The following is a 24,742-nucleotide window of genomic DNA, read 5'->3' on the forward strand; positions in this document are numbered from 1 at the left end:
TATATTATTAAAATTCATTCTATCTGTTTTTGTTTGGTTTTGAAACAGGATCTCACTCTATTGCTTAGGCTAGACCTCCCAAACTCAAGCAATCCTCCCACCTCAGCCACTCGAGTACATAGGACTAAAAGCATGGACTCAAAGCATGTGTGCCATCATGCTCAGCTAATAAAAAAAAATTTTTTTATAGAGATGGGGACTTGCCATGTTGCCCAGGCTGGTCTCGAACTCCTGGGCTCAATCAATCCTCCTGCCTTGGCCTCAAAGTGTTGGGATTACAGGCGTTAGTCACCATACCTTGCCCTGTTTTGCACTTTTTAAAAATGTGGCTGCTAGAATTACAAATGTGACTTGCACTATATTTCTAAACAACAGTGTTGCCTCAGACCAACATGTACCCTGAGCCCTCCTGCCCTACATTAATCCACTGGGTTAGGTTCACAGGTGTCATTTTATTTACTTATTTATTTTATTTGTTTTTGTTTTTTGAGATGGAGTATTGCCCAGGCTGGAGTACAGTGGCGTGATCTCGGCTCACTGCAACTTCTGCCTCCCAAGTTCAAGCAATTCTCCTGCCTCTGCCTCCCAAGTAGCTGGGATTACAGACACACACCACCACACCCAGCTAATTTTTTGTATTTTTGGTACAGATGAGGTTTCACCATGTTAGTCAGGCTGGTCTCGAATCCTGACCTCAGGTGATCCACCTGCCTTGGCCTCCCAAAATGCTAGGCATTTGGGAGGCATGAACCACTGTGCCTGGCCTGTTTTTGTTTTTAAAGACAGTGTGTTGCTCTGTCGGCCAGGTTGTAGTGCAGTGGCACGATCTCAGCTCACTGCAACCTCCGCCTCCTGGGTTCAAGCGATTCTCCTGCCTCTTCCTCCCAAGTACTTGCAATTACAGGTATGCATCCCCATACCCGGTTAATTTTTTGTATTTTTAGCATAGATGGGATTTCACTAGGTTTGCCAGGATGGTCTCAAACTCCTGACCTCAAATGATCTACCCACCTTGACCTCCCAAAGTGAGTCACCATGCCCTGCCTATTTTTTCATTAGGTCTCCATTGCCTGGAGGTCCTAGGGGGACAGGGGCGTGGTGACATGCACAGTATACAACCCAGCACACTGGTAGTGAGGTGTCCGGTCAAGACTACTTGTTGAATGGATGCATCAATGAATGAATGGTGTCACTTCCTCAGAGAAACCTTTCCTGAACTCTCCCACACCTAGATCAGCCCAGGCCTTCATGAAAACTCCCAATTCCCTCACTGCCTGTATGAGCCACCCCAAGCAAGGACAGCAGCCACATTCCCCACACTCTTTTCAGAGCCTGGCTCAGGGTAGGTGCTCAGTAAATCATGAATGAAAACCAAATCCAATCAAAAATCTTCACTGATCTAGGGACACACCCTGGAGCCTCCTCCCACACTTTCCCATGGTCCCAAGCAGGTGGCTGTAGAGGATGGGGAGAGCAGCAGTCCTGCTTTGGATGCCGAACTTTACCTCTTAGCACACCTTCGACTTTGGGTCTATCGCTCATCCTCTCAATCCCAGGGGAACACATTGAAGATCAAATGAAATACTGCCCTGAGGCTGGGTGCGGTGGCTCATGCCTATAGTCCCAGGTCTTTGGGAGACTGAGGCGGACGGATCACTCGGGCCCAAGAGTTTGAGACCAGCCTGGGCAACATGGTGAAACCCTGTCTCTACAAAAATTACCAAAATCAGCCGGGCATGGCGGCACGTACCTATAGTCCCAGCTACTCAGGTGGCTGAGGTGAGAGGACTGCTGGAGCGTAGGACGTCGAGGCTGCAGTGAGTCAAGATCGCGCCGCCGCACTCCAGCCTGAGCAACAGAGTGAAACCCTGTCTCAAAAAATAATAATAAGCCGGGCGCGGTGGCTCAAGCCTGTAATCCCAGGACTTTGGGAGGCCGAGGCGGGTGGATCACGAGGTCAAGAGATCGAGACCATCCTGGTCAACATGGTGAAACCCCGTCTCTACTAAAAATACAAAAAATTAGCTGGGCATGGTGGCGCATGCCTGTAATCCCAGCGACTCAGGAGGCTGGGGCAGGAGAATTGCCTGAACCCAGGAGGCGGAGGTTGCGGTGAGCCGAGATCGCGCCATTGCACTCCAGCCTGGGTAACAAGAGCGAAACTCCGTCTCAAAAAAAAAAAAAAAATAATAATAATAATAATGCATAATAACAATGAGAAATAGATATAATGCTCTGAAATTATAGCCCCTGGGGTGCACTGAGTGAGTGTCTTATGATTCCTGAGAAGGCGGCAGCAGGTCCCCTGGAAAACTCAGGGACCTTATGCTGTTTTGCTGAGCCCATTGTCAGGTGTGTGTGTGTGGGACCCCCAGGGTTCCCTACCCCATCCAATGCAATGGAGCCTCACACCAGCCAGCACAGAAAACATTGCTTTATTAACTGCGTTTGCCAACACACAAGGAGTGCAAAGGGCTCCCTATGACACAAGCCCTGGTGGGGCTGGGGTCTGGAAGCCCCCGTGAGTGAGCAGGACAGGATGGGGCTGGGAACTATGCAGCAGCGGCAACACAGAATCATGCAGGGCACAGCGGGCATCGGCCACACCCAGGTGACCATACATTCTATTGCTTGTTAAGGGTTGCGAACATGGACAATGTACAAAAAGGAGAAATAGGTCTTTGCGTTAATGAAAAATACATTTTTCTCTACAAAGGAATCTTTTCTAATACAAGAAAATAAATATTGCAACATAAGCCAAAAATAATTTAAAATTGCTCTTTTCAATATATTTTCAATATTTCTCTTGTATATTAACAAATGGCACATCACTTTCTTTGAAACAAAGACAGAAGGTGTCTCCTCCTGTGACATTCATATCATCCCCCCCACCGGCCCCTCAAACTGACGTGGAACACGAAGTGTTTGTGCCTCTGAGGGAGAAAGTGGCAGGAAGTGCCTTAAAGAACAACCAAAGGTCTCAGACTCCAGCCCTGGCTCGTTGGCCAATGTGGCCAGCCAGGCCAAGGGCATGGGAGGCTGCCCTCCCCAAGGGCCTTGCTACAGAAATCCAGATCATTTTTCAGAGGTTTGCACGTGGGCAGAGGTTGGCCACATCTGGCAGTTAGCAAGGAAATGCCACATTCAGCTGCTGCCAATGTTTGTTAGAATTGGGCAGTTGAATTGCCCAAGCAAGTCCCGTGGTGTGCCCACACACAGTGCACACAGGCATGCATGCACGCGGACACATGAGATGTGGCCTGGCACACCCCCCACAAACAATTCAGCATCCATGTCTGGAAACCTGGAGTGGCTTCTCCAAGGAAGCTGAGGCCCTTACATTGCAAATGCTCACACACTGTCACAAAGTCAGGCTCATTTAATAAAATAAACCCTTCTACCTCTCTTCTTCCCATTTGTTTCAAAATACATTTATGATACATAAAAATACTTTTCTTGCACATTATCCTTTGTCATGTGATGAGGGGGAAGGAGGTGGTGGGCGGTCAGGTCAGTGAGAAGGGGAAGGATAGCCAGAACGAGTTACAGAGCAGCTTCTCCCTCCCCGCGGAGGAGCAGTGAGAGTGGGCAGACGTGGGCAAGAGAAAGACCCACCTCTGCCTCTGGTCTGGAAAAGGAACCTGCCTTGGTCTCAGGGGCAGCAAAGCCCTCTACACTGTGGACAGTAGACCAGAAAAAGAGTGAAGCAGTTGTGTCTAATGGGGGAAAGGCTGAGAACTGGGCGAGGATGGGCGGCTGGCATCCTTCTTGCAGCCTGGTGGACATCCTGAAGGTGGAGACAGCTGCCTGGTGAAGACTGCTCCAGGGCTTGGCCTGGTAGTGAAAGGCCTCCCCCGCCCACCCCACCAGCCAGCCAGCCTAACAGACATTTGGGTTCTGCAGGGCACAGGTTCAGGGACAGTCCAGTCCAAAGCAATAGCCAATGAAGGGCTAGAATCCAGAGGCAAACAACGTGAGCAGAGGCTCTTGGAAGAAACACCAGCCCCCCGGAGGCAAGAGGCCAGACTCGCTGCACCCTCTCCCTAATTCTTCGCCCACTCCTGCCATCAGGGAGGCCCAGCCCCTGCCCCAGGATGCAAGGGGCAAGGGGCCAGGTGCTGAGACTGCTGAACCCTGGGCTTTCCTGGCACCCTGACCCCTGGCAGAGTTTGGTTGTTCTTTAAGCTCACCTCTTTGCTTCCTGCAGGGTCAGACCAGGCAATCTGGCACAGACAGGGTTGCAGCCCGAGGTGACCCAAAGCATGGGGAAGGAAGAAGTTCTGTTCGAAGGCAGTAAACAGAGACTGGGGTTGGGACGCTGATGCTGACACTGACTGATCACTACTATCAAGGCGGGCAGGCAGACTAAACTCTACGGGGTAGCTCATGCCATCCCAACACCCAGAATCCTTGAAGCCCACCCCACTCCCTCCGAGTCCACCCGGACTAGACACATTTGTCCAATCCTCTGAACTGAGTCCTATCTTTGTTTCCTGTTTTGCTGAAATTCACATGAAATTGAGTGTCGATGACAATGCCACTGTCGTACCTTGATAGTTTTGGAGTCAGGGGTGGATGAAGGTCAAGCTGTTCCCCATCTTGCTTATTTGCTTTATGTATTTGGGGAGGGGGGAACCACATGGTAAACACGTTTTCCATGCTGGTTTCACTGTCAGTATCTTTCCCCTCTGTGAGTCTCAGAGTTTAGGAAAGCTCACAGTGGGCTCAGCCCAGGATCTGAAATCCAACACCCAGGTACAGTTCAGCAGCAGAAAAGCATCCTCTTCCGAGCGCTTGGGCTCTTCTCCTTGGGTGTGTGCAATGAACATGTTTCTATACTTTGTTGCTAAAGAACTCCATTTAAAAAAAGTCCAAGTGACAAGTTGTCAGGTCCAGGCTGTGCTGTATTATGGTCAAAATATTCTTTGGCATCCACAGAATGATTCGACTGATTCACTGGACTTTTTGCAAGATTCTTGTTGGAGAAGTTCTGGCTTTACCAGTGGTGGAAGTGACCCAGGAGTAATTCATCAAAGAAAAAAAAAGTTTTCACGGAATTCCTTTTTTGTTGGTTCCCTGAGCTATCACCCTGGGGCCACTCTACTGAAACTCTTCAGAGCAACTACCTGGGACCTAAGGGTGGGGTGGGGAAGGCAGGATGGGGGAGGGGGGCAAGGCTGGGAGAGGGGTTAAGGCTCAGGAACACGGGAACATCCAGCAAGACTTACGACAGCCCCAGCGGCCAACACTGGCCCACCCTGGGCCCCGGGATCCCACTGCTTGTTGGAAGGAGGAGTTTCCAAAAGGAAACCACGGAAGAAGCTCATCTTTTAGCAGGACTAGGAAACTTGAAAAGGCAAGCGGTCTGGTCTGGTCAGCTCTGTCTGAGTGACCAAACTTCGGCCGAGACTGGCCCCGAAGGAAGGAAGGAAGTTGGAGCCCCAGAGTGATTCTCTACAGTGGGCTGGTCTGAGCCCCATGACCCTGTCTGGGCACTGGCCCTCCCTTGCAGCCCTCCACCTGCACTGGCAGCTGGCTGTTTGGGAGTCCCCTGAGTAAATGGCACAGCTCAGGAGGGATTCTGCGAACCCCTTCCGAGAGCCGCTGGGCTGGGTACTGGCAGGGGCAGAGCAGCAAGGGAGGGGAGGGTGGCAGGGTGGGCAGGCAGGCCTCAGATGATAGGGGCTGATTAGGAACAGCTCTTGGTTACCCTGGAACCAGTGGGCCCTCTGCACCCCCCTCAGTGCTTTCTCATATAAACTCGTTGTGCTTGTGACAGTGAGTAGACTCTGGCTGGGTATCACTTATTATACTTCCTTGGGGATCAGTGGAGTGCAGCAGGACCCCTCAAATGGACCCCAGGGATCTGGAGTCAAGGCGGGGTAGGCCCTGGACTGGCCCATCTGCCATGAAATAATGCCCAAACGACAGTCTGTCACCCGGTGGCAGCGGGCTGCAGTCCTGAGCTCTTCTCCACCTTGCCTGCCTCTAGCCAGGAGCCCAGCAATACCACGTGGGCGGGGCAGGGATGGTGCGTGGGACCTGGCAGGGTCCTGGTGGCCGGAGCTATGGAAGGGATCCTAATGTCCTAGGCCAGCACAAAGGAAAGACAACAGTGTAGAATTCAAAACTCTCCCTATATTAAAAAAACCACAATGGAGTGGCAGCCTCGAGGGTCTGGGACACTCAGTGGACTGGAAATGGCAGTTGTGACTGGGCTGAGGCCTTGTGGGGGGACCAGGGCAGGGCCCGGGACAGGGAAGGGGATAAGTTAGGAGGCCAGTACTCCCATGCGGACCACCTCCTCTGCCCCTGCCTCCCGGGGACCCCGCTGCACCCCACCATCCTCAGCTTCTACATCTGAGTCGCTCATCTCCCCATCAGAGAAGTAGCCATCAGTCTCAGTGTCAAAATGCAGGCTGACCTTGGGCCTCTCAGCCACAGCCAAAGGTCCCGTCCCAGCATCCGGCCTGGCACCCGGCAATCTCCGGGTTACCTTGCTCTCGCGGGGTGGCCGGAGCCGGCCCAAAGGCTTGGGGCTCGCCGCAGGGCCAGGCACTTGGACATCCGAGTCAGCAGCTACTGAGGCTGCCTCGTCTGGGGTCTCGGGGGCCAGTGGTGGGGGGCTTTCAGGGGCGGCTAGGATGGGACAGTCCCCGGCTGCAGGGCTGGACGGCAAGTGAGAAGACGTCCGCCGTGGTGGCTTCCTGGTAGGGGGCCCTTGACCCCCCTTGCCGCTGCCTGCATCCTGGCCCCAGGTCTTCTTGGGGGCTTTGTCTGGAGTCGTCCGTGAACCAGGCCCGTCCTGCGGCGGTGGTGGCGGTGGCGGTTTCTTCTTGGCCGGCAGCCGGGTGCGGCCTCGGGCCTTCCTAGCAGGGTCGCCAGGTCGCAGCGAGGGGTCTCGCATGAAGCTGAGCAGCGTCTCCTCGTCCTGCAGCAGCTCCTCTGACAGCAGCCCCGGAGCAGGGTCCTCGCGGTGCCCATTGTTCAGCGGCCACTCGCTCATGGCCATGTTCTCTGCTGTGATCTGCACGGACTGTGCCAGCCAGCTGTTGAAGAAGGTGCCATCGATGGGGAATGAGGTGGACAGGCCTGCCAAGGGGAGACAGGAGGCAGGTGAGATGCAGCAGACGTGTGTCCCCCTGCTTTCAGGAAGCCCACTGATGCTCCCAGCACACCACCATGCACTGCCTTCTCTCTGTCCCCTTTGTGCCAGACCCAGGTGAGCTACCTTGTTTTCTCCATCCCTCCTGCCACCACCACCAGAGTAGGGACTGCTGACACCCTACTCTCCAGAAGGATGTGCAGCCCTCAAGATGGGCTTCATAATTTGTGGGATGGAGTAGAAAATGAAAATATGGGCTCCTTGTTCAAATATTATTAAGAATGTCAAGGTGGAGTGTTATAGCTCTTTTAGTTTGTCTAGCAGGTTTTCTGGATTTTACCAGAAAGTCTGCCATGGGAGAAAAAACTTCAGGGCGGCAGCAGCAGAGCACTGAACCAAGAACAAGGACCCTGTGCAGCTGCAGAGGTTGCTACCCACAAAGTTGGCCCTGTCCAACACCCCCATTCTGGTGGGGTTGGGGAAGGAGGAATCTGGAGGAAAGTGACCTTAAGGCCGCCAGGGGGCGCTCGGTCTTTGTAAGCGTTGCCTCCCAGAGCTTGCAGGAAAGAGCTGGGATAAAGGGATCAGGCAAGAATAGGCGTAGCAAGTGGTATCTAGTCCCTCCTGGATGTCAGGGGAGAGAGGAAGCAAGTGAAACGCCAGCAGATGGGAGGCAGAACTTTCCTCCTTTACTGAGGGTGGGAGTGGGGAGCCGGTGAGACGTGAGACTGGACTTCCTGTTAGACACCCCCAAGTTATCCCCTTATTTTGTGGGAGGGGCATGGAATGAAGGAACTTGGTCTTGCTGTGTCACCCAGGCTAAAGTGCAGTGGCACGATCATGGTGCACTGCAGCCTCAACCTCCTGGGTTCAGGCAATCCTCGCACCTCAGCCTCTTGAGCAGCTGAGATTACAGGCATGCACCACCAGGCCTGGCTTGTCCCCTTCTTGAGACAGGGGGACAGAAAGGATGACCTGGGACTTCTGTGCCAGAGGTGAGGTCTGGAAGGGGACTCCGTACTGCTCCCTGAGAGTTCTGGAGGATGCATGTGAGGTCCTAGAAGTCACACTGCTCCCATTAGGCTGCTCTGCCTAACAGGAGGCCTGGGACGGTGGAGGTGGTGGGCAGGGCCAGGGCCTGCAGCCACTCCTCTGGGTATCTCTGGGTAGCTCCAGGAGGGTCTGATGCTGTCGAGGGGAGGGCCCATTTAGAGGATTCTGGGAGAGTAGGACAAGGATGGAGATTTCTGGCGGATCCTCCCCTCCCAGCATGGCGCTGTCCTGGGGGCCTCTGGGAAAATCCAGCACCCAGGACCTCAGCCAGGGTAATGAGTGGACAGTTCCTGAGTGGGCGTGGCCCAGCCTCCATCCAGGTCTACAGAAGGGGCATTTCCCAGGCTGTCACACGGGGCTCTGAGATCCGTCTCCTCTGTGGGTGGAAGGTGTGAGCACCTAGGCAAGCAGGGCCTGGTTACCCCTCATGGGCCTTGGTCTCCTACTCTGTGCAGCTGGCTTCCACAGGGCAGACAGAGCTGCGAGCACGGCGATGGTCAAGCCTGCCCGTGTCTGTGGGCCAGCATGGCCCCCACTCACCCAGCTGCCCCAGGACTGAGTCAGGCCCCGCCTTCACTTTCTCTTTCTTCTCAGGGCTGCCCTTGGAGCCCTCGCAGCCTTTCCTCTTCGAGTCACTCTTCTTGCCCTTTGCTCTCCTCCCAGACCGCTCTGTGTCAGGGAAAGTGAGAGGAGGGAGATGGTTACCCTGAGGGGCCTCAGTCAGCACCAAGATCCCTGTGTGGCAGCCCGGGAGTCCTTCATCAGCCAGTGCTCACCCTCCACAGCAAAAAGGTTGGAGCCAGGGGACGGCTGGCGTGGTGGGGTGAGCCAATTGTCCACTGCAGCCTGTGGGGGACGTGGGGTGGGCACAGGGCCGCAAGGAGAGGCGCTCGCAGGACCTGGACTTCAGGTGATCTGCATGACCTGCAGCCTTGGGAGAGAGTACGGGTGCTGGGAAGAATGGCTGGAGGGGAGTCTGGACAGGGCAAGGCCTTGAATGCTGGGCTGAGGGGCTAGACATGACGGCGGAAAGAACACTATCTGAGGGGTCAAGAGGCTTGGGTTCCATTCCTGACACCCGGGTCAGCTCCCCTGAACAAGTCTCCTGCCCTGGTCTCTCTGGCTTTCGAAGTCAGGCAGCAAAGTAGATGGGAGATTCAGGGTGCACCTCTGGCCCTCATATCCTTTCAATTCAGGCCAGGTCTTAGTCTCATCTGATTTGTTTTGTTTTGAGACAGGGTCTTACGCTGTTGATCATGATGGACAGCAGTAGTACAATCATAGTTCACTGCAGCCTTGACCTCCCAGGCTCAGGTGATCCTCCAGCCTCAGCCTCCCGGGTAGCTGGGACCACAGGTGCATGCCACCAACCTGGCTAATTTTCAAATTTTGTAGAGACAGAGTCTTGCTTTGTTGCCCAGGTTGGTTGTGAACTCTTGGATCCAGTGATCCTTCCACCTTGGCCTCCCAGAGTGCTGGGATTACAGGTGTGAGCCACTGTGCCCAGCCACATCTGTTTATTTATTTTTAAGGGACAGAGTCTGGCTCTATTACCTAGGCTGGAGTACAGTGGTGTGATCATAGCTTGCTTGCAGCCTCAAACTACTGTGCTCAAGCAATCCTCCCACTTCTGCTCCCCATGCAGCTTGGAATACAGGCACGTGTTACCAAGCTCAGCTAATTTTTGTAGACACACGCTGGTCTGGAACTCCTGGTTTCAAGCGATCCTCCCGCTGTGGTCTTCCAAAGTGCTGGGATTTCAGGCATGAGCCACTGTGCCTGGGCAATCTCATCTGTAACGTGGGACCAATGCCTAGACACTTTGGAGGCAGGCTCCTGAGGCTCCCCATTCTCTCAGGACAGTCTAAGCTCCTCCCCCAGGCTACAAGAAGACCTTGCTCAGGTGACCCTGGTTACCCGTCATCACTTTAGGAGTCCTTCTTCTACCTGGTGAAGCCATTGCAGCCTCCTTCCAGTTTCTCTGCCAAGACATGCTCTGGCCATTAAGTCTCCAAATATGCTGTTTTCTTGTCCCATCCTTCACCCAATTCAGCTCACAGCCCACATATCATCTCCACTAGGAGGCTTTTTCCAGCTGCCAGGCCAGACAGCCTGGCTGATATACACACAACCCATGTCCCACCCCAGGTGTCAAATGTCACAACAGTGTGAGCAGCAGCTTTGGATGGGGCAAGCTGGTTGTCTCCAAATGCCCTGCCTGGTTCTGAACAAAGAGCCGTGTATTGTTGATACTCAAGGCAAGGAGGTGAAATGTCCCAGAACCAATGTGGGGATGTGGGCCCTCCAGGCTCTTGACCACGTTTATGAAATCCTGTGCCTGAAGGCACTGCTCGTGGCTTGCCACCATCTCCTTCCTCAACTGTGGGTGCCTTGCGTGGGCTTCTCCTTCTGCAGCTGAAGTGTGGCCACAGCCAAGTGCTAAGAGGCCTGAGATGTTTGAGCATCACTGTTTCTGGGAAGACACTCCTGATACTTCTATCCCTCACTGGCAGCAACTGTAGCCTCTGTGGTAACATGTTCGTTTCTCTCTCCAGATGGTGGGTTCCACGAGGGCAGGAACCCTATCTAATCCGCGCTCAGTTAATGCTGGCTGAATGAATAAACAGAAGACAGGGCGCCTGGAAAGCTCCAGCAGCCAGGAAGCTGCCACAGTCTTTGGGTACATGGTGAGCTCTGCATGGCCATAACCTGCCCTGATCAGCACCTGAAGTTGGCAAGGCCAGATGCCAGAGCCAGAGTGGGTGGTGATGCTGCAGCACAAGCAGGTCAGCTCAGCTCTTGGGCACAAGTGGGGGCAGCAGAGATCCTCAGTCATTTGCTCCACTGGTGGCTCAGCAGCTCTCCTCCCTCCTCTTCACTCCAGTTCAAGCCCAATCCCGAGGCTGAAGTGGCAGTGGCAGACCCTGACTCAAAATCTCTCTCCATCCAGCTATTTCTGCTGCATATAAATGCAACACAGGGGCACCATTTCGGGGGCTAAGTGTTGCCCTTCTTAACATGTATGCACTCCAGGAAGGGCCCTGTGTCTGGCAATATCCGCAATTAACAGGTAAGACCAACGTCAGAGCTTCCTTCAGCCTTTGATTTCCAGATCCGTTAAACACATGTGACACCAAGAGAAGAGGAAAACAGCAAAAATCCCTGTGGATGCCGGGCGTGAATCCTGTTAGGGTCAGAGAGAAGCAACTCCCAGGTCCTGTCGCATCTGTGGGGCAGCTGCCTTCTTCAGAACTGACTCCCAGGCACACCCGGGTTCAGGGAAGCTCATCAGCTTTTGGTCCTTCCTGCCTCAGCACCAGCAGAGAACCACCAGGACTTCTACTCTGAACCTGTTCACATGGAATCAGCTCCTGAACTGCTATGGCCCAGTGAACCAGAAAGCTCCCTGAGGGCAGGCCTGATGGCTGCATTCCAACCTCTGGCTCTTTGCCTAGTGACGCCCAGCCCAGACCCTGTCAGGCCCCCATTTGCGCCTACTAATTGGATGGTAAAGGGTAGGGGCGGGGGCCAGTGGCCCCTGGCTCCACGCACACACTCCACCAGGCTCCGAAGACACACCCTTCTTGAAACCCAGCCCCGCAAGACAGGGCACACGGAGGCGGAGGCGGTGGTGGCAGGTGGGGAAGGCGCCTACCTCGACACAGATCCTGTTCAATAAGTTTCATCTGCAGGTGGAATATCTGCTCCTGGAGTTTGCAGATGGCGTGTTTCGTTCTCTCGCGCCTTGTCACCATGTAGCACAGATTTCTAACCTGAGAAAACAAGAGAGATTTTCCACCTTACTCAGGGGCGACCACCCCAGACCCCCCATCTTGGGAGACCTTGCTACGGGTGGAGGCAGTGCTGGGGGCACAGGCTACCACCACAGCCCATCCTGCCCAGAACATCTGCAAACCAATTCCCAAGACCCCGAGCACATCCTCAGCCGTGTGCTGCATGTCTCTGATCCAAAACCTAAGGCCAAAAGCAGCCTCGGCCCTGTGGTCGCTGACTGAGCCACAGCGACCAGGAGAGAGAATCTGGTTAGATCAGCCCGGCACGTCCACCTTCCTCCTCTGAGTCTTACCTTCCTGGCAAGGTCAGCCACGCTGCCTCCCAAGGCCCTGCCAACATGGTTGCTCTCCCCTATAATCACAGTGCCCCCAGGCTCATCAGGGTCTCACCAGGTCACCAACTTCATCCCTCTGCCTCCTGTCCAAAGCCTTTCCTTCCCACCAAAGAAATTCTGCAGACACAAACCGCATGGCAATAACACCTGTCCTGAGCCACAAACGGTCCCTGTACTTGGAGCCAGAGAGAGCACCAGCAGAATAGTTTGCAGACAGGAAGTCCTAACCCACCTGTGCCCAGCCTGCAGCCAACTCATGTCTACCTGCTGCAATGGGATCTGAGCCAGGCTCATACCAGGCTGGCCATGGCTCCCACATCCACACGGCCACCTTGACTCTGCCACAGTCACAGAACTCCTCAGCAGAGAAGGCAGAGGCCTCTCTGACTGCCTCAAGGGAAGAGCCCCTTGGAGCCTCAGACACCAGCTTGCTAAGCCCACGGGACATGAATCCATTCTACAGGTGGTCCCAGAGGAAGCACCTGCAGGATGGACCATGCTGCTGCCTGCCCCCCTGGCACCTTACCCCACTAGGCCATCCCATCTTGGCAGCTCTCAGGGCAGGCCACACTTCTGGAGCCAAGACCAGGCGCCCTCCCTTAAGACACTTTCTTGGTCTTTAGCACAGGATGGAGACTCCATTATCAGGAACAGTAGGCCAAAGCTGCTCAGCTTGGATCCTGGGATCCACCAGGATCTTTCCAGCTGGGACCAGGCTCTGTTTCCCATTGCGTTCCATCTTCAAGGCTGAGTTCAGTCTTCATGTTCTTAAGCTGGGATGAGATCTGGTTCCAGACCCCGTCTGTTGGCATGATCATTTCTCCCAGTTCAAGGGCAGCCATGATCAGACCTCTCTTCTGGGTATGGGCATCTTCCTTTCTTTCCTGAGCCCGGTGGTGAAGGATGTACCATGAAGTTGGTTCCAGCCTCAGGCCTCCACGCAACTCGCTCTGCATGGACTCTCCCTGCACGGACTCTCCGTGGCCTTCCATGCTGGTGTGTGTGCCCAGAGCATGGACTGTGAGCACCAGGCCACCCGTTTCTGAGCCTCAGCTCTACATATCCCTATGGCCAGGACTCCCCAGGGGCCACCCTGGGCTGCAACTACCTGGCCCCAGCCTGTGGGCCCTGTCTGTAGCCTGCCTGCATGGCCCACCCTCCTGTCAAAACCTGGACCTCTTGAAAACCGGCCTCCTTCCCCCCACACCCCTAAGCACCGGCTACAGCTCTGTGGACCTGCGCTGTGTGGGGCCCTGGGCTCAAGTGAGCAACGCCACTGGGGCCCCTTTTGTCTCAGGGAGGCTGGTGCTGACCAGATACTGACAGGACCAGGTGCCTTCGACCCACACCTAGGGGGGTGCTGGGCAAGGCGTCCTGGACACATGAGCAGCCAGTGGGAGTGGGTGTTGATCACCTGGTGGGGGACAGAAATCCAAGCCAGGCCAGGCCGGGGAAGGCAGAGCAGAGCCTCACAGCAGGAGACCAAAGTGGGCAGTGAAGGGGATGGGGCTGGCAAGGGAGGAGGGCAGGCGCTGAGGCTTCACTAAGGCAGGCCAAGGGAAGCCAGGGCTGGATTTTCAGAGTGACGAGACACTTCCCTTCTCCCCTTAAAACCTCCAGTGGAGGCTGGGTGCGGTGGCTCACGCCTGTAATCCCAGCACTTTGGGAGGCCGAGGAGGGCAGATCACGAGGTCAAGAGATAGAGACCATCCTGGCCACCATGATGAAACTCCATTTCTACTAATAAGACAAAAATTTAGCTGGCTGTGGTGGTGCAGACCTGTAGTTCCAGCTACTTGGGAAGCTGAGGCAGGAGAATCACTTGAACCCAGGAGGCGGAGGTTGCAGTGAGCCAAGATCATACCATTGCATTCCAGCCTGGGGGACAGAGACTCCATCTCGAAAAACAAAAACGAAACAAAACAAAACAAAACCTCCAGTGGCTTCTGTACTGGATTGAATAGTATTCCCCCAAAATTCATTTCATTTTTACTGGGACCCTCGCAATGTGACCTTATTTGGAAATAGGGTCGCTGCAGATAAAATGGTTAAGATGACATCATACTACATCAGGGTGGGGCTTGAGTGAGTCCTGACACAGGGACCTACAGGGAGAAGGGCATGTGACCTGGAAGAGGCAGAGACTAAAGAGATGTCTGCAGGCCAAGGAACAGCAAAGATTCCTGGCAACCACCAGAACCTGGAGGCAGGGAAGACACACTCCCGCAGAGCCCCCGGAAGGAACTGATGCTGCTGCCACTTCAACCTTGGGTTTCCAGCCTCCAACCGAGAGGATGAATCTCACCATCCAGCTGGTGGCACTCAGGCAGGCCTGGCAAACTAACAGGGATGCTGGGCATGAGATGCTGGCGGCCTTTAGAAGGAACTTGGTGTGGAGCTCGAGGAGTGGCAGCCGGCACCCTCATGTGGGGCAAAGCGGTGGGCAGCTGTGAAAGACAGTGGAGTCTGAGGCCTCCAGTCCAGGGAAAGAGGTGGGTGACCACTGAGGCCAAGGAGCAGCCAGAGAGGGAGTGGGTAACCCGGGACCTCAGGGGGGCCTGGCCAAAGCATTGCAGGAAAATGACTCCAAGACCAAGGGCAGGTTTGACCGTGGCAGCCGCTGCTAAGAGGGTCGGGGGATGCAGAGGTGGGCGGGGGAGGCTGCCGGTGGCCCAAATGGCAGGCTCTGAGAAGTGGTGGAAACCCAGCCAGAGTAGGAAGCAAGGATGCAAATACCACGAGGGATGACAGGAAAGGAGAGATGGGGGTGGGAGTGGAGGAACCCACAACTAGAGGGAAACAGAGAGGGAAGATTTGCTTTTGAAGATGAGAAAGGGTTGAACAGGTTCAAATGTTGGTGGAAAATGACCTGCAGAGAGGATGAGAAAAAGACTCAGGCTGGGTGTGGTGGCTCACCCCTGTAATCCCAGCACTTTGGGAGGCTGAGGCAGGTGGATCACCAGGTCAGGAGTTTGAGACCAGCCTGACCAACATGGTAAAATACAAAATTTAGCCAGGTGTGGTGGCACACACCTATAATCCCAGCTACTCAGGAGGCTGAGGCAGGAGAATCACTTAAACTTGGGAGGCAGAGGTTGCCGTGAGCTGAGATCGTACCACTACACTCCAGCCTGGGTAACAGAGCAAGACTCTGTCTCAAGAGAAAAAAAAAGAGACTTGTGAGCTGCAGGTGTAGGCTGGAAAAGTGACCGCTGTGGGGGAAAAAGGAGGGAAGGGAAGAGAATAGACCCAGAGGCTCTGCTGCAGGAAGTCAGAGGCCCTGGTGTGAGGACAGAGGGGAGGCTGTCTGCTAAGAGCAAGAGGGCGCCCTGAGGGAGGTGGAGCCCGGCATGCGGGCAGCAGGTACGAGATGGGGAGTGCAGCAGGGACTGAGCTGCTTGGTGCTGTGGGGTTTCTCTTGGTGGAGGGACTGGCTCCTACTGGGTGAGGCTCTCCCAGGGGTCTGACCTCTGAGAGGGGTAAGGGTAGGGGCATGGGCGGGCCAGTGCCAAACAGGAAGTGAGTGAAGAAAGCAGGACAGAAAAGGGTGGAGCGCCTGGGAGACAAATGAGCAGGGACAGCAGGAGGCTTCGGGCAGGGAGGAGGATGTGGCGATTTCTGGGCTACCGATCTGGTAGCAGCTGGAGATGGTTGACTGGGCTTGGGGGAGGCAGGGACACGAATGGGTTGGGGGAGCCCTAGAGATGGGAGGTTCTGGGGCAAAGGAGCCAGAGATGTGGAGGCTGGAGCTGCCCAGGACAAGGTTGGCTTTGGGAGAAGGCTGAGGGGACCACCATCCTGCACTGAGGCCAGCACCCGCTTCCCACTGAGCCTCTCCCTCCTTGGGAAGTTGTCCCAGGTCATCCTTGGGGCAGGTGTGTGTCTCAGAGCTGCCTCTACCCTCTCACCCTCCTTCTCAGGTTCTCAAAGAAACTCCTGGTGACCAAAGCCAGAGCCACAAGCAGCAAGTCCCTGCACAGACTGCGCATCAGCACAGTTGCTAGGGGACACCAGCCAGCACTTGTCGGGCTGATCAACAGTGCTGCAGTTTTTTTTTGTCAGCTGTAAATCACTCTGGGAGGCTGCAGTGGCCATGCCTTCCGAGCGTCTGGCAGGGCCGAGGCCCATGGTTGAAATTTTAGGAAAGCACATCTGGCTGACCATAAAATGGAATTTCATGCTGGTGGCAGCCCTGGCTCCTGTTTCTCTCAGCAAAACCCAGGCCTGGCCATGGAGGAACGAATCAATCTGGGAGGATGCTGGGTTCTCAGGCCCTAGCACTGGGCTTGCCCTTTTGGTCCTCTGTGGAGCTCACCCTCAGAGCACAAGGGCTGGTTTCCCCCCCGCCTTTTTTTTTTTTTTTTGAGACAGAGTTTTGCTCTTGTTACCCAGGCTCCAGTACAATAGTGCAATCTCTGCGCCCTGCAACCTCCGCCTCCCAGGTTCGAGCGATTCTCCTGCCTCAGCCTCCCAAGCAGCTGGGATTACAGGCATGCACCACCACGCCTGGCTAATTTTGTGTTCTTAGTAGAGACGGGGTTTCTCCATGTTGGCCAAGCTGGTCTTGAACTCCTAACTGCAGGTGATTTGCCCACCTCGGCCTCCCAAAGTGCTGAGATTATAGGAGTGAGCCACCACGCCCAGCCTGGCCTCCCCCACCTTTTTTTTTTTTTGAGAAAGTCTCACTGTGTCGCCCAGGCTGGAGTGCTGTGACGCAATCTCGGCTCACTGCAGCTTCACCACCTCGGTTCAAGCGATTCTGCCTCAGCCTCAAGAGTAGCTAGGACTACAGGCGCCCGCCACCACATCTGGCTAACTTTTTGTATTTTTAGTAGAGATGGGGTTACACTGTGTTAGCCAAGATGATCTCAATCTCCTGACCTCATGATCTGCCCGCCTTGGCCTCCCAAAGTGCTGGGATTACAGGGTGAGCCACTGTGGCTTCCCTTCTTCTCAGAGCCAAATGCTGAGGGGACAGGACAGTAACAGCAATCATGGCCCACAATGGTGGGCACTCTGTCCCATGCGCTACAACCCCAAGGTCAGTTTGATCCTTATTCCCATTTTACAGACAAAAAAACTGAAACTCAGAGAAGTAAAAACTGAAACAAAGAAGGCACAGAGCTGGGAGTACGGGAACTGGATGCAAAGCCAGGCTACCAAGGCCTTAACCTCAAGCCCTACCCCATCTTCCGAGGATTCCCGCCCAGGCTGGCTTTGTGCCCAGTTACAGGCTGGATCCTCCTGGCTGCTGGCACTGAGCCACGGTCCGAGACTGGGCCTGCTGGTCAGGCCACCAACCACCATCGTTCGGGCCTTTGCAGAAAGCCTCCCCCGAGGCAGAGTTCTTGTCGCTGTTCATTCACCCAAGTTGCAAATGTGTAACCTGGAAAAGCCTTGAGGCTGGGCCTCTGATGGAGGTCAACATGGCTCATGGCTGTCCCTCCTTGGCCCTGCCAGGCTGTGCATGCCATTGCTCTCATCAAAGCTGGTGTCCGCCAGCCCAGCTTGGTGGCTGCTCAGGAAGCAGCATTTCACATGGCCCCCTGAGCCTAAGAGGCTGCAGATACTTGAAAATTTGCCCTGCTTTCTCTTCCCAGAGGAGGGGGATGGTTCACACCTGACTCTGGAGTGCTCTGGCCCCCATCGGAGGGGTCTGTGCAGCAACTCTCCTTCCCCAGAACCCCAGAGCCTGCCCACCTCAGCCCCAGGCCCCACCTGAACCACTGACACTGGGGTGGGACGGTTAGGGGACTGATAAGGGGATGCTTTTGCCCAGGAAATTTACAGAATAGCGAATCAGCCAACAACTCCTTTTCTGCCCCCAACTGAGATCCAAATTCAAGCTCAAAACCCTTGGAATGGAGTTCCTCTAAGTCTTCCTGTTATTCCTCTCTCTGAGTCCCTGTTTCCTCATCTGCTCAGCAGGGCTGGGAGGATCTTCCTCAAGGATCTTTTTCTAGAATAATGACTACATAAGTGAGTCAGTCCCCGACCTCCCTGGGCAAACCAGCCAGGGCCAGACATGTGGGCTGACCAGCACAGAACAAGGAGGTCAGTTCTGAGGGTTGTTTGGGAAACAGCAGGAGTGAAAGCAGGTGTTTCCGCTGGAGGTCTGGCGAGTGGAGATATGGTGACCTGAAGACAATTCTGGAAGCAGCTTTGGTCTCAAAGGGCTTACGCCTGATGCCCCCGCCACATGTGACAGGAGACTGGGCTGGCCAGGAGGTGGTGGCTGCAGTGTAGGTGGCCTTGCCCTCTGTCCTGGCTGGAGCCAGGGACATCTGGTTCCTCCCACCCCCACCTCTTCCTTCTGGCCTGGTGGCAAGCTGGCTGCCAGGCAGTGAGTGCTCTCCAGGGCCAACAGGTCATTTCCCTATTGAGCAGGCTCCAGGGAAGATGAGTCGGAAGGAGGGGAGTGGGGAAGCGGGGTCCAGTGCCCCTTCCCTGATAGAACAGCCTCAGAGATGTTCTACCCATTTCACAGCCTTGCCCACTGAGATGCAGATAAGAAAAGCAGCTGCCTTGGGTCACACAAAGCTCCCTGCATGCTCCTGCCCAGGGCTGTTTCCTGACAGGTCCCAGGGAGAGGGTGAGCATGTATGTCTGAACCCAGGAGAGACACTGTGACATGGTCCCACATACTCTGGGACTCTAGAAATGTCCCAGAGAGGAGTGGCTGGAACAGCCTGTGGGGTTCAGAGGATTGGACAAGGACCCAGACCTCGTGCTTCATTTCACTCAGCACCCTGGACCAAGCCATCATGTCTCCCAGCACACAGCTGGGGGGCGGTTTCAGCCAAGCCACCCATTCCAGACTCTGGGACTTCTCCTCCAGGGAGTGTTAGGAGGAAGTCCCAGCCACAGTGGGGCAGTCCTCAGTGCTTCTGCAGCTTCCGGACACACTGTGACCCACCAGCCCAGCCTCCTGTAATCGACCTGCCACTTTTACCTCTTCCTTCCACCCCACCGTTCCATGAGCTCACCCTGTTGGCTTCCTGTCTCTGTTCTCTCTGCCGAGCACCCCAGAGAGCTGCGTTCACCCGTCCACCCTGCCCTGTCCCAGCACGAGCTTGTTTGGCTTCTCCTGGATCTTTTTTTTTTTTTTTTTTTGAGACGGAGTTTCGCTCTTGTTACCCAGGCTGGAGTGCAATGGCGTGATCTCGGCTCACCGCAACCTCCACCTCCTGGGTTCAGGCAATTCTCCTGCCTCAGCCTCCTGAGTAGCTGGGATTACAGGCACGTGCCACCATGCCCAGCTAATTTTTTGTATTTTTAGTAGAGACGGGGTTTCACCATGTTGACCAGGATGGTCTCGATCTCTTGACCTCGTGATCCACCCGCCTAGGCCTCCCAAAGTGCTGGGATTACAGGCGTGAGCCACCACGCCCGGCTGCTCCTGGATCTTGATGTCCCGGGCTCTCAGCATGGGTGATGGGGACAGTTTGGGAAGCCCCAGTTCCTCCTGTCTCAGATTCTCAATGCAGGCTTATGTGTCAGCACCAGGCAGCAACCACAGAGGCAAGTGCTGGAAGTCTGGGTCCTCGCCCTAGCTCTGGTGCTCTCCAGCCTCATGACCTTGGCAGGGCCCCCACCATTCACCAGGCCTGTGATAGCGCTGGGACAAGAGAGTCTCAAAGACACAAGAACTGGACACTTCTCTGTTCTGTAAAGTGTCAGTCAACTCCAAACTCTATAGGACCTGGATGCCCGCATTTGGGCTGGCCAAGAGGTGGTGGCTGCAATGTAGGTAGGAAGGAGGGGAGTGGGGAAGCTGGGTCCAGGGCCCTTGGCAGGTCCCTGAAGCAGGGCCGGTCCACCAGAGCTCACAGTTTGAGTCCTGTTGACTCCTGGCTGCTCAAGGGCAATGACTGTGGCATAGAGAGGCCTCCTGGACTCACCAGTCAGGTGGGTGGGCAGGCAGCAGGGGAACTCACCCTCTCTAGGTCCTGCCGCAGATGCGTAAAGAGCTTCAGGCGGCGGTAGAGGACGTCCTGCTCCTGCTGGGCCAGGTTGTCCACCTCATCGGTCTTGGGGGTCAGCAGCGGCTGGTTGGCATTGGCTTTCCTCTTCAGCTTCCAGTACTGGTAGATGAAGTCGACCAGCGCCTCAGCCAGGTCCAGCCGCTCGGCCACCTCGGCTGGCTCCACCAGCTCATAGAAGTCCTCCTCGAGCTGCTGCAGTCGCTGCTTGCGCAGGGTCACCTTTTCCAGGTCCTCACCAGCCTGGCTGGGCTCCGCAGGCTCAGATGTGGGCTCATTACGTGGGCCCCCGTCACTGTGCTCCTGGCAGAATGACTTGAACTTGACCTCATCATTGTCTGCTAATATAGTCCGCATTTCCAGGCTGTGGTCAAAGGCGCAAGTGACATGGAATGCCGTGACGCAGGAAGGCATGGAACACTGTGGGGAGAGGAAGGGCAGCGTCAGACAGGAGGGAATCTGGTGGAGGGGGAGAAGACAGAGGGGCTTCCCCCAGGGCTCTACTGAAAATGCACAATGCTGGCGAGAACCTGAATAGAATGGCATGGGCTCCCGACCTCCTGTGCAGGATGGGAGTGATGGCAGGGGGGAGGAGGAGCTCTGGGGCACCTGGAAAGGTAGCCCATTCAACACCATGTGCCCTGGGGGAGTCAATCAGAAGGCAGCTGAGAAGCCCCTCTGGGGACAAGCTGCATTTTTTTTTTTTTGAAACAGAGTCTCACTCTGTTGCTCTGTTGACCAGGCTGGAGTGCAGTGGCTCGATCTCGAACTCAGCTCAATGCAACCTCCGCCTCCCAGGTTCAAGCAATTCTCCTGCCTCAGCCTCCCAAGTAGCTGGGACTACAGGCATGTACCACCTAGTTTTGGTATTTTTAGTACAGATGGGGTTTTGCCACGTTGGCCAGGCTGGTCTTGAACTCCTGACCTCAAGTGATCCACCTACCTCAGCCTTCCCAAAGTGCTGGGATTACAGGAGTGAGCTGCCACACCTGGCCTCAAGCTGCATTTTTGTGTGGGCAAAATGACTCTGGAATCATGGAGCATCAAAAGAAAGGCTGATGATAGGGTCACTGACTCATATAAGATGGGGACTGTGGTCTCCCTTTTGTCGTCTGGGAGGAGGGGCTGGACTTAGACTCCTCACCTCTCCTTTTGCTCAGACAGCTTGAGGCCTGACCCTTTCTCTCAGCCTTGGATGACGGCTGTGGGCAGCTGATAACTGTGTCAGCAATCAGGCACCCAACTACAATGAATGCTTATGCTGTACTCACAAATCCTTTTGAAGGTCCATAGATAAGTGGAAGCACAAATAATGTTTATAATGACAACTGTGTTCCTAAAATTTGAGGGGGACAAAGGATGTCCCCCACCTGCACTCCCAAACTATAGACCGAGACATCAATATCACCTGGGAGCTTGTCATAAATGCAAATTCTCAGCTTCACTCAAGACCTACTGAGTCAGAGCCTCTCAGGAGTAGGCCCGGCGGTTTATGTTTACCAAGCCCTCCAGGTAACTCTAATGCACGCTAGACTTTGGGAATAGACTTTGCTAAAGACAGACTGGTACAGCCCTTCCAGTGTCAGGAGAGTCTATTAGCTTAGCCAGAGGAGAAGTTTGATTCTTAAACCCACAACATGTCAAGTTCAATGTCAGAAACGAGGCTAAATATATTCATCAAGCCCCAAGACACTGCGTTCAGGGAAAGCCAGAGTTCTTAGCACTCCAATGGGGCGGTGAGCCTTGGTTCCCTGGGTCTGTTCCACTCCCTAGAAGACCTCGGGGTGGAGGAATGCTCCCCATCAGGTGTGATTCTGACTCTGGGCCCCATCAGTCTGCAGCCCCATGGAGGGGAGAGGATGGTGGCAGCTGCTGTCTGAGGCCCCAGACAGGCCTCTCAGCTGGCTCCTGGCAGGAGGAGGGTGAAGTAGGCCACATACCTGGATGCAGGTGCCTGTGCATTCCTTACAGAGGCTGCAGGACAGAGCCCAGCGGCTGGCTGGGATATGCGAGATCTTGGTGATGGGCTCCATCTTCTCTGGGCAGCCGATGCTGACCTGTGCAGGACACAGGGAGTGGCATCATGTCTCTCGTCCCCAGCCTGCCCCCAGTTCACCACCCCATGAATTAGACATGTTACTGTTTTCCTTTCTCCACAACGGGGGGCTAGCTGCTGAAACTAGGTGGTAGGGAGACAGGGCAGTGGCTGAGCCCCTGAATCCCAAGTCCCTCCTGACACCAAACACATAGCTCAAAGGCTGGAATTCCTCCTAACTCTTGCAGGCTGACCACTGGATGTGTGTTAGTGTGTGCTCATCTGAGACTAATCTTAAATTATCTGTGAATGTGTGAGTGCCATCAGTGTGTGTAGCTAAGTGTGTGTACAATTGTGTGGGCCTTGACAGAGAGGTGCTTTGGTGTGTGTATGGGGACATGCAAGATCCCCCTTTCTGCACTCAGGCCTTTGTTAATAACATCTTCAGAGTTGTTGTTGTAATTTGTTTTCATATTATTTCTTTCTTTTTTTGGAGACGGAGTCTCACTCTGCCACCAGGCTGGAGTGCAGTGGCATGATCTCAGCTCACTGCCACCTCCACCTCCCAGGTTCAAGCGATTTTCCTCCCTCAGCCTCCCGAGTAGCTGGGACTACCGGCGTGCGCCACCATGCCCAGCTAATTTTTGTATATTTAGTAGAGATGGGGTTTTACCATGTTCACCAGCATGGTCTCGATCTCTTGACCTCATGATCTACCAGCTTTGGCTCCCAAAGTGCTGGGATTACAGGCGTGAGCCACCGCGCCTGGCCTTGTATTTATATTATTTTTCTTTTCTTTTCTATTTTTAGCATAGTCTGTTCATATTTGAATATTTATATTACTTTTCTAGGCACCAAGAAAAAGCCTCACAGTGGCATTTCCTCTTGAAGTTCTTTTTTTTTTCTTGAGACGAAGTCTTGCTCTGTTGCCCAGCTGGAGTGCAGTGGCACAATCTCGGCTCACTGCAACCTCCGCCTCCTGGGTTCAAGCGATTCTCCTGCCTCAGCCTCCTGAGTAGCTGGCATTACAGGCATGCGCCACCACACTCAGCTAATCTTTGTATTTTTAGTAGAAACGAGGGTTTCACCATGTTAGCCAGGCTGGTCTCAAACTCCTGACCTTGAGATCCGCCCGCCTCGGCCTCCCAAAGTGCTAGGATTACAGGCGTGAGCTGCTGTGCCCGGCCTCCTGAAGGTCTTCAGGGCTCTCCTGGGGATGTGCCTTTGCTTAGCTCTTTCTGTGAGGACAGGCCTACAACTATGCCCAAGTCTCTGGGCAGGGACCACCCCGCAGCCCAGAGGCAGGGCACATTTGTCTACACACTGCCGATGACTGAGGATGGAAAAAGCAATTCTCTCCAAAGGTCCTGAGCCAAAGGGTCTTCATGATGGAGTCCCTGTTGGTTCTCTCTGTTATGCCCAGCCCAGGGTACACTCAGAGGTGGTCCCAGTCTTCAATATGCTGACCTGCAAGCAAGTGCCTACTGCTGACACAAACAACTATTATCACAGAAGCCTGCAGTGTGGGCTTCAGACTATCAGCCCAGGAAGGAGAGGGCCACTTACGGACAGGGCCACCTGGCTTGCTTCAGGGCACAGGCAGCACTGGAGTGGGCCTCGGTCTATGCCAGTCCACACAGCAGGGCTGGGCCTGAAACTCTGGTGCATTTCCCAAAAAATGACTGGCATTCCAGGCACCCAAGGCCTCTGCTAACTTGCTCACTCTGGACCCGACCTACTGCCCATGGTACTCCCACCTGGACTCAGACACACGCCCACACCTCCATCCCAGCCACAGCCATAGCAGCAGGCCCACTAGCCAGCTTCCCATTAGGCTTACGGTCTGCTTCTCTCTCTCTCTCTCTTTTCTTTTGAGACAGTCTTGTTCTATTGTCCAGGCAGGAGTGCAGTGCATCAAAAGAAAGGCTGGGCTCACTGCAACCTCTGCCTCTCGGGTTCAAACGATTCTCGCGCCTCAGCCACCCAAGTAGCTGGGATTACAGGCATGTGCCACCAAGCCCAGCTAATGTTTTTTTTTTTTTTTTGTATTTTTAGTAGATAGTGTTTCACCATGCTGGCCAGACTGGTCTTAAACTCCTGACCTCAAGTGATCTACCCGCCTTGGCCTCTTGCCCAATTCTCTTTTACATCAGTTGGCTTATCTTTGTTTTGAACATGTGGCTTGACTTTGGATGGAATCACTACCTAGGTTTAGATGGACCCCACAAGCTGCTTTCCCCTATAGTCAGCTGCCTGATTTCTGTCAGACTTCATACCTACCTCCTGAACCTCCAAGTGGTACATAACACCATTTTCTCATAGAAGTCACCACTTGAGTTCTGTCCAAGTCTAAAGGCAAAGCTCCTTATGGGCTGTGGCCTGGATTCTTTGCTAGCCCATCACCTGATATCCCAGTGCCGTTTTTTTTTTTTTTTTTT

General features: G+C 54.5%; 1 protein-coding gene and 1 non-coding gene across 13 annotated transcripts in view; one reads left to right on the forward strand and one right to left on the reverse strand.

Annotated features, from left to right (window-relative positions):
• Positions 1 to 2,418: 2,418 nt before the first annotated feature.
• The window catches only part of JADE2 (jade family PHD finger 2), a 60,418-nt gene continuing 38,094 nt past the window's right edge, over positions 2,419 to 24,742 (reverse strand). For 10 of the 12 annotated variants that reach the window (XM_037739911.1, XM_017532378.2, XM_017532374.2 and 7 more), the window contains 5 exons: positions 22,210 to 22,326; positions 20,225 to 20,689; positions 11,814 to 11,931; positions 8,699 to 8,827; positions 2,419 to 7,092 (listed from right to left, as the gene is read on the reverse strand). In XM_037739911.1, coding sequence (XP_037595839.1) covers positions 6,272 to 7,092; positions 8,699 to 8,827; positions 11,814 to 11,931; positions 20,225 to 20,689; positions 22,210 to 22,326 — 1,650 coding nt within the window. In that variant the 3' untranslated portion in view covers positions 2,419 to 6,271. The remainder of the gene's footprint in view (positions 7,093 to 8,698; positions 8,828 to 11,813; positions 11,932 to 20,224; positions 20,690 to 22,209; positions 22,327 to 24,742) is intronic. The other 2 variants (XM_037739912.1, XM_017532384.2) reach the window with 1 other exon arrangement.
• On the forward strand, positions 7,398 to 7,457 carry LOC119471861. The gene has a single exon (XR_005200953.1). It is a non-coding gene; the product is annotated as a U7 small nuclear RNA (small nuclear RNA).

This window comes from Cebus imitator, unplaced genomic scaffold (genome assembly GCF_001604975.1).
Source record: "Cebus imitator isolate Cc_AM_T3 unplaced genomic scaffold, Cebus_imitator-1.0 Scaffold76, whole genome shotgun sequence".
Classification (NCBI taxonomy): Eukaryota; Metazoa; Chordata; class Mammalia; order Primates; family Cebidae; genus Cebus; species Cebus imitator.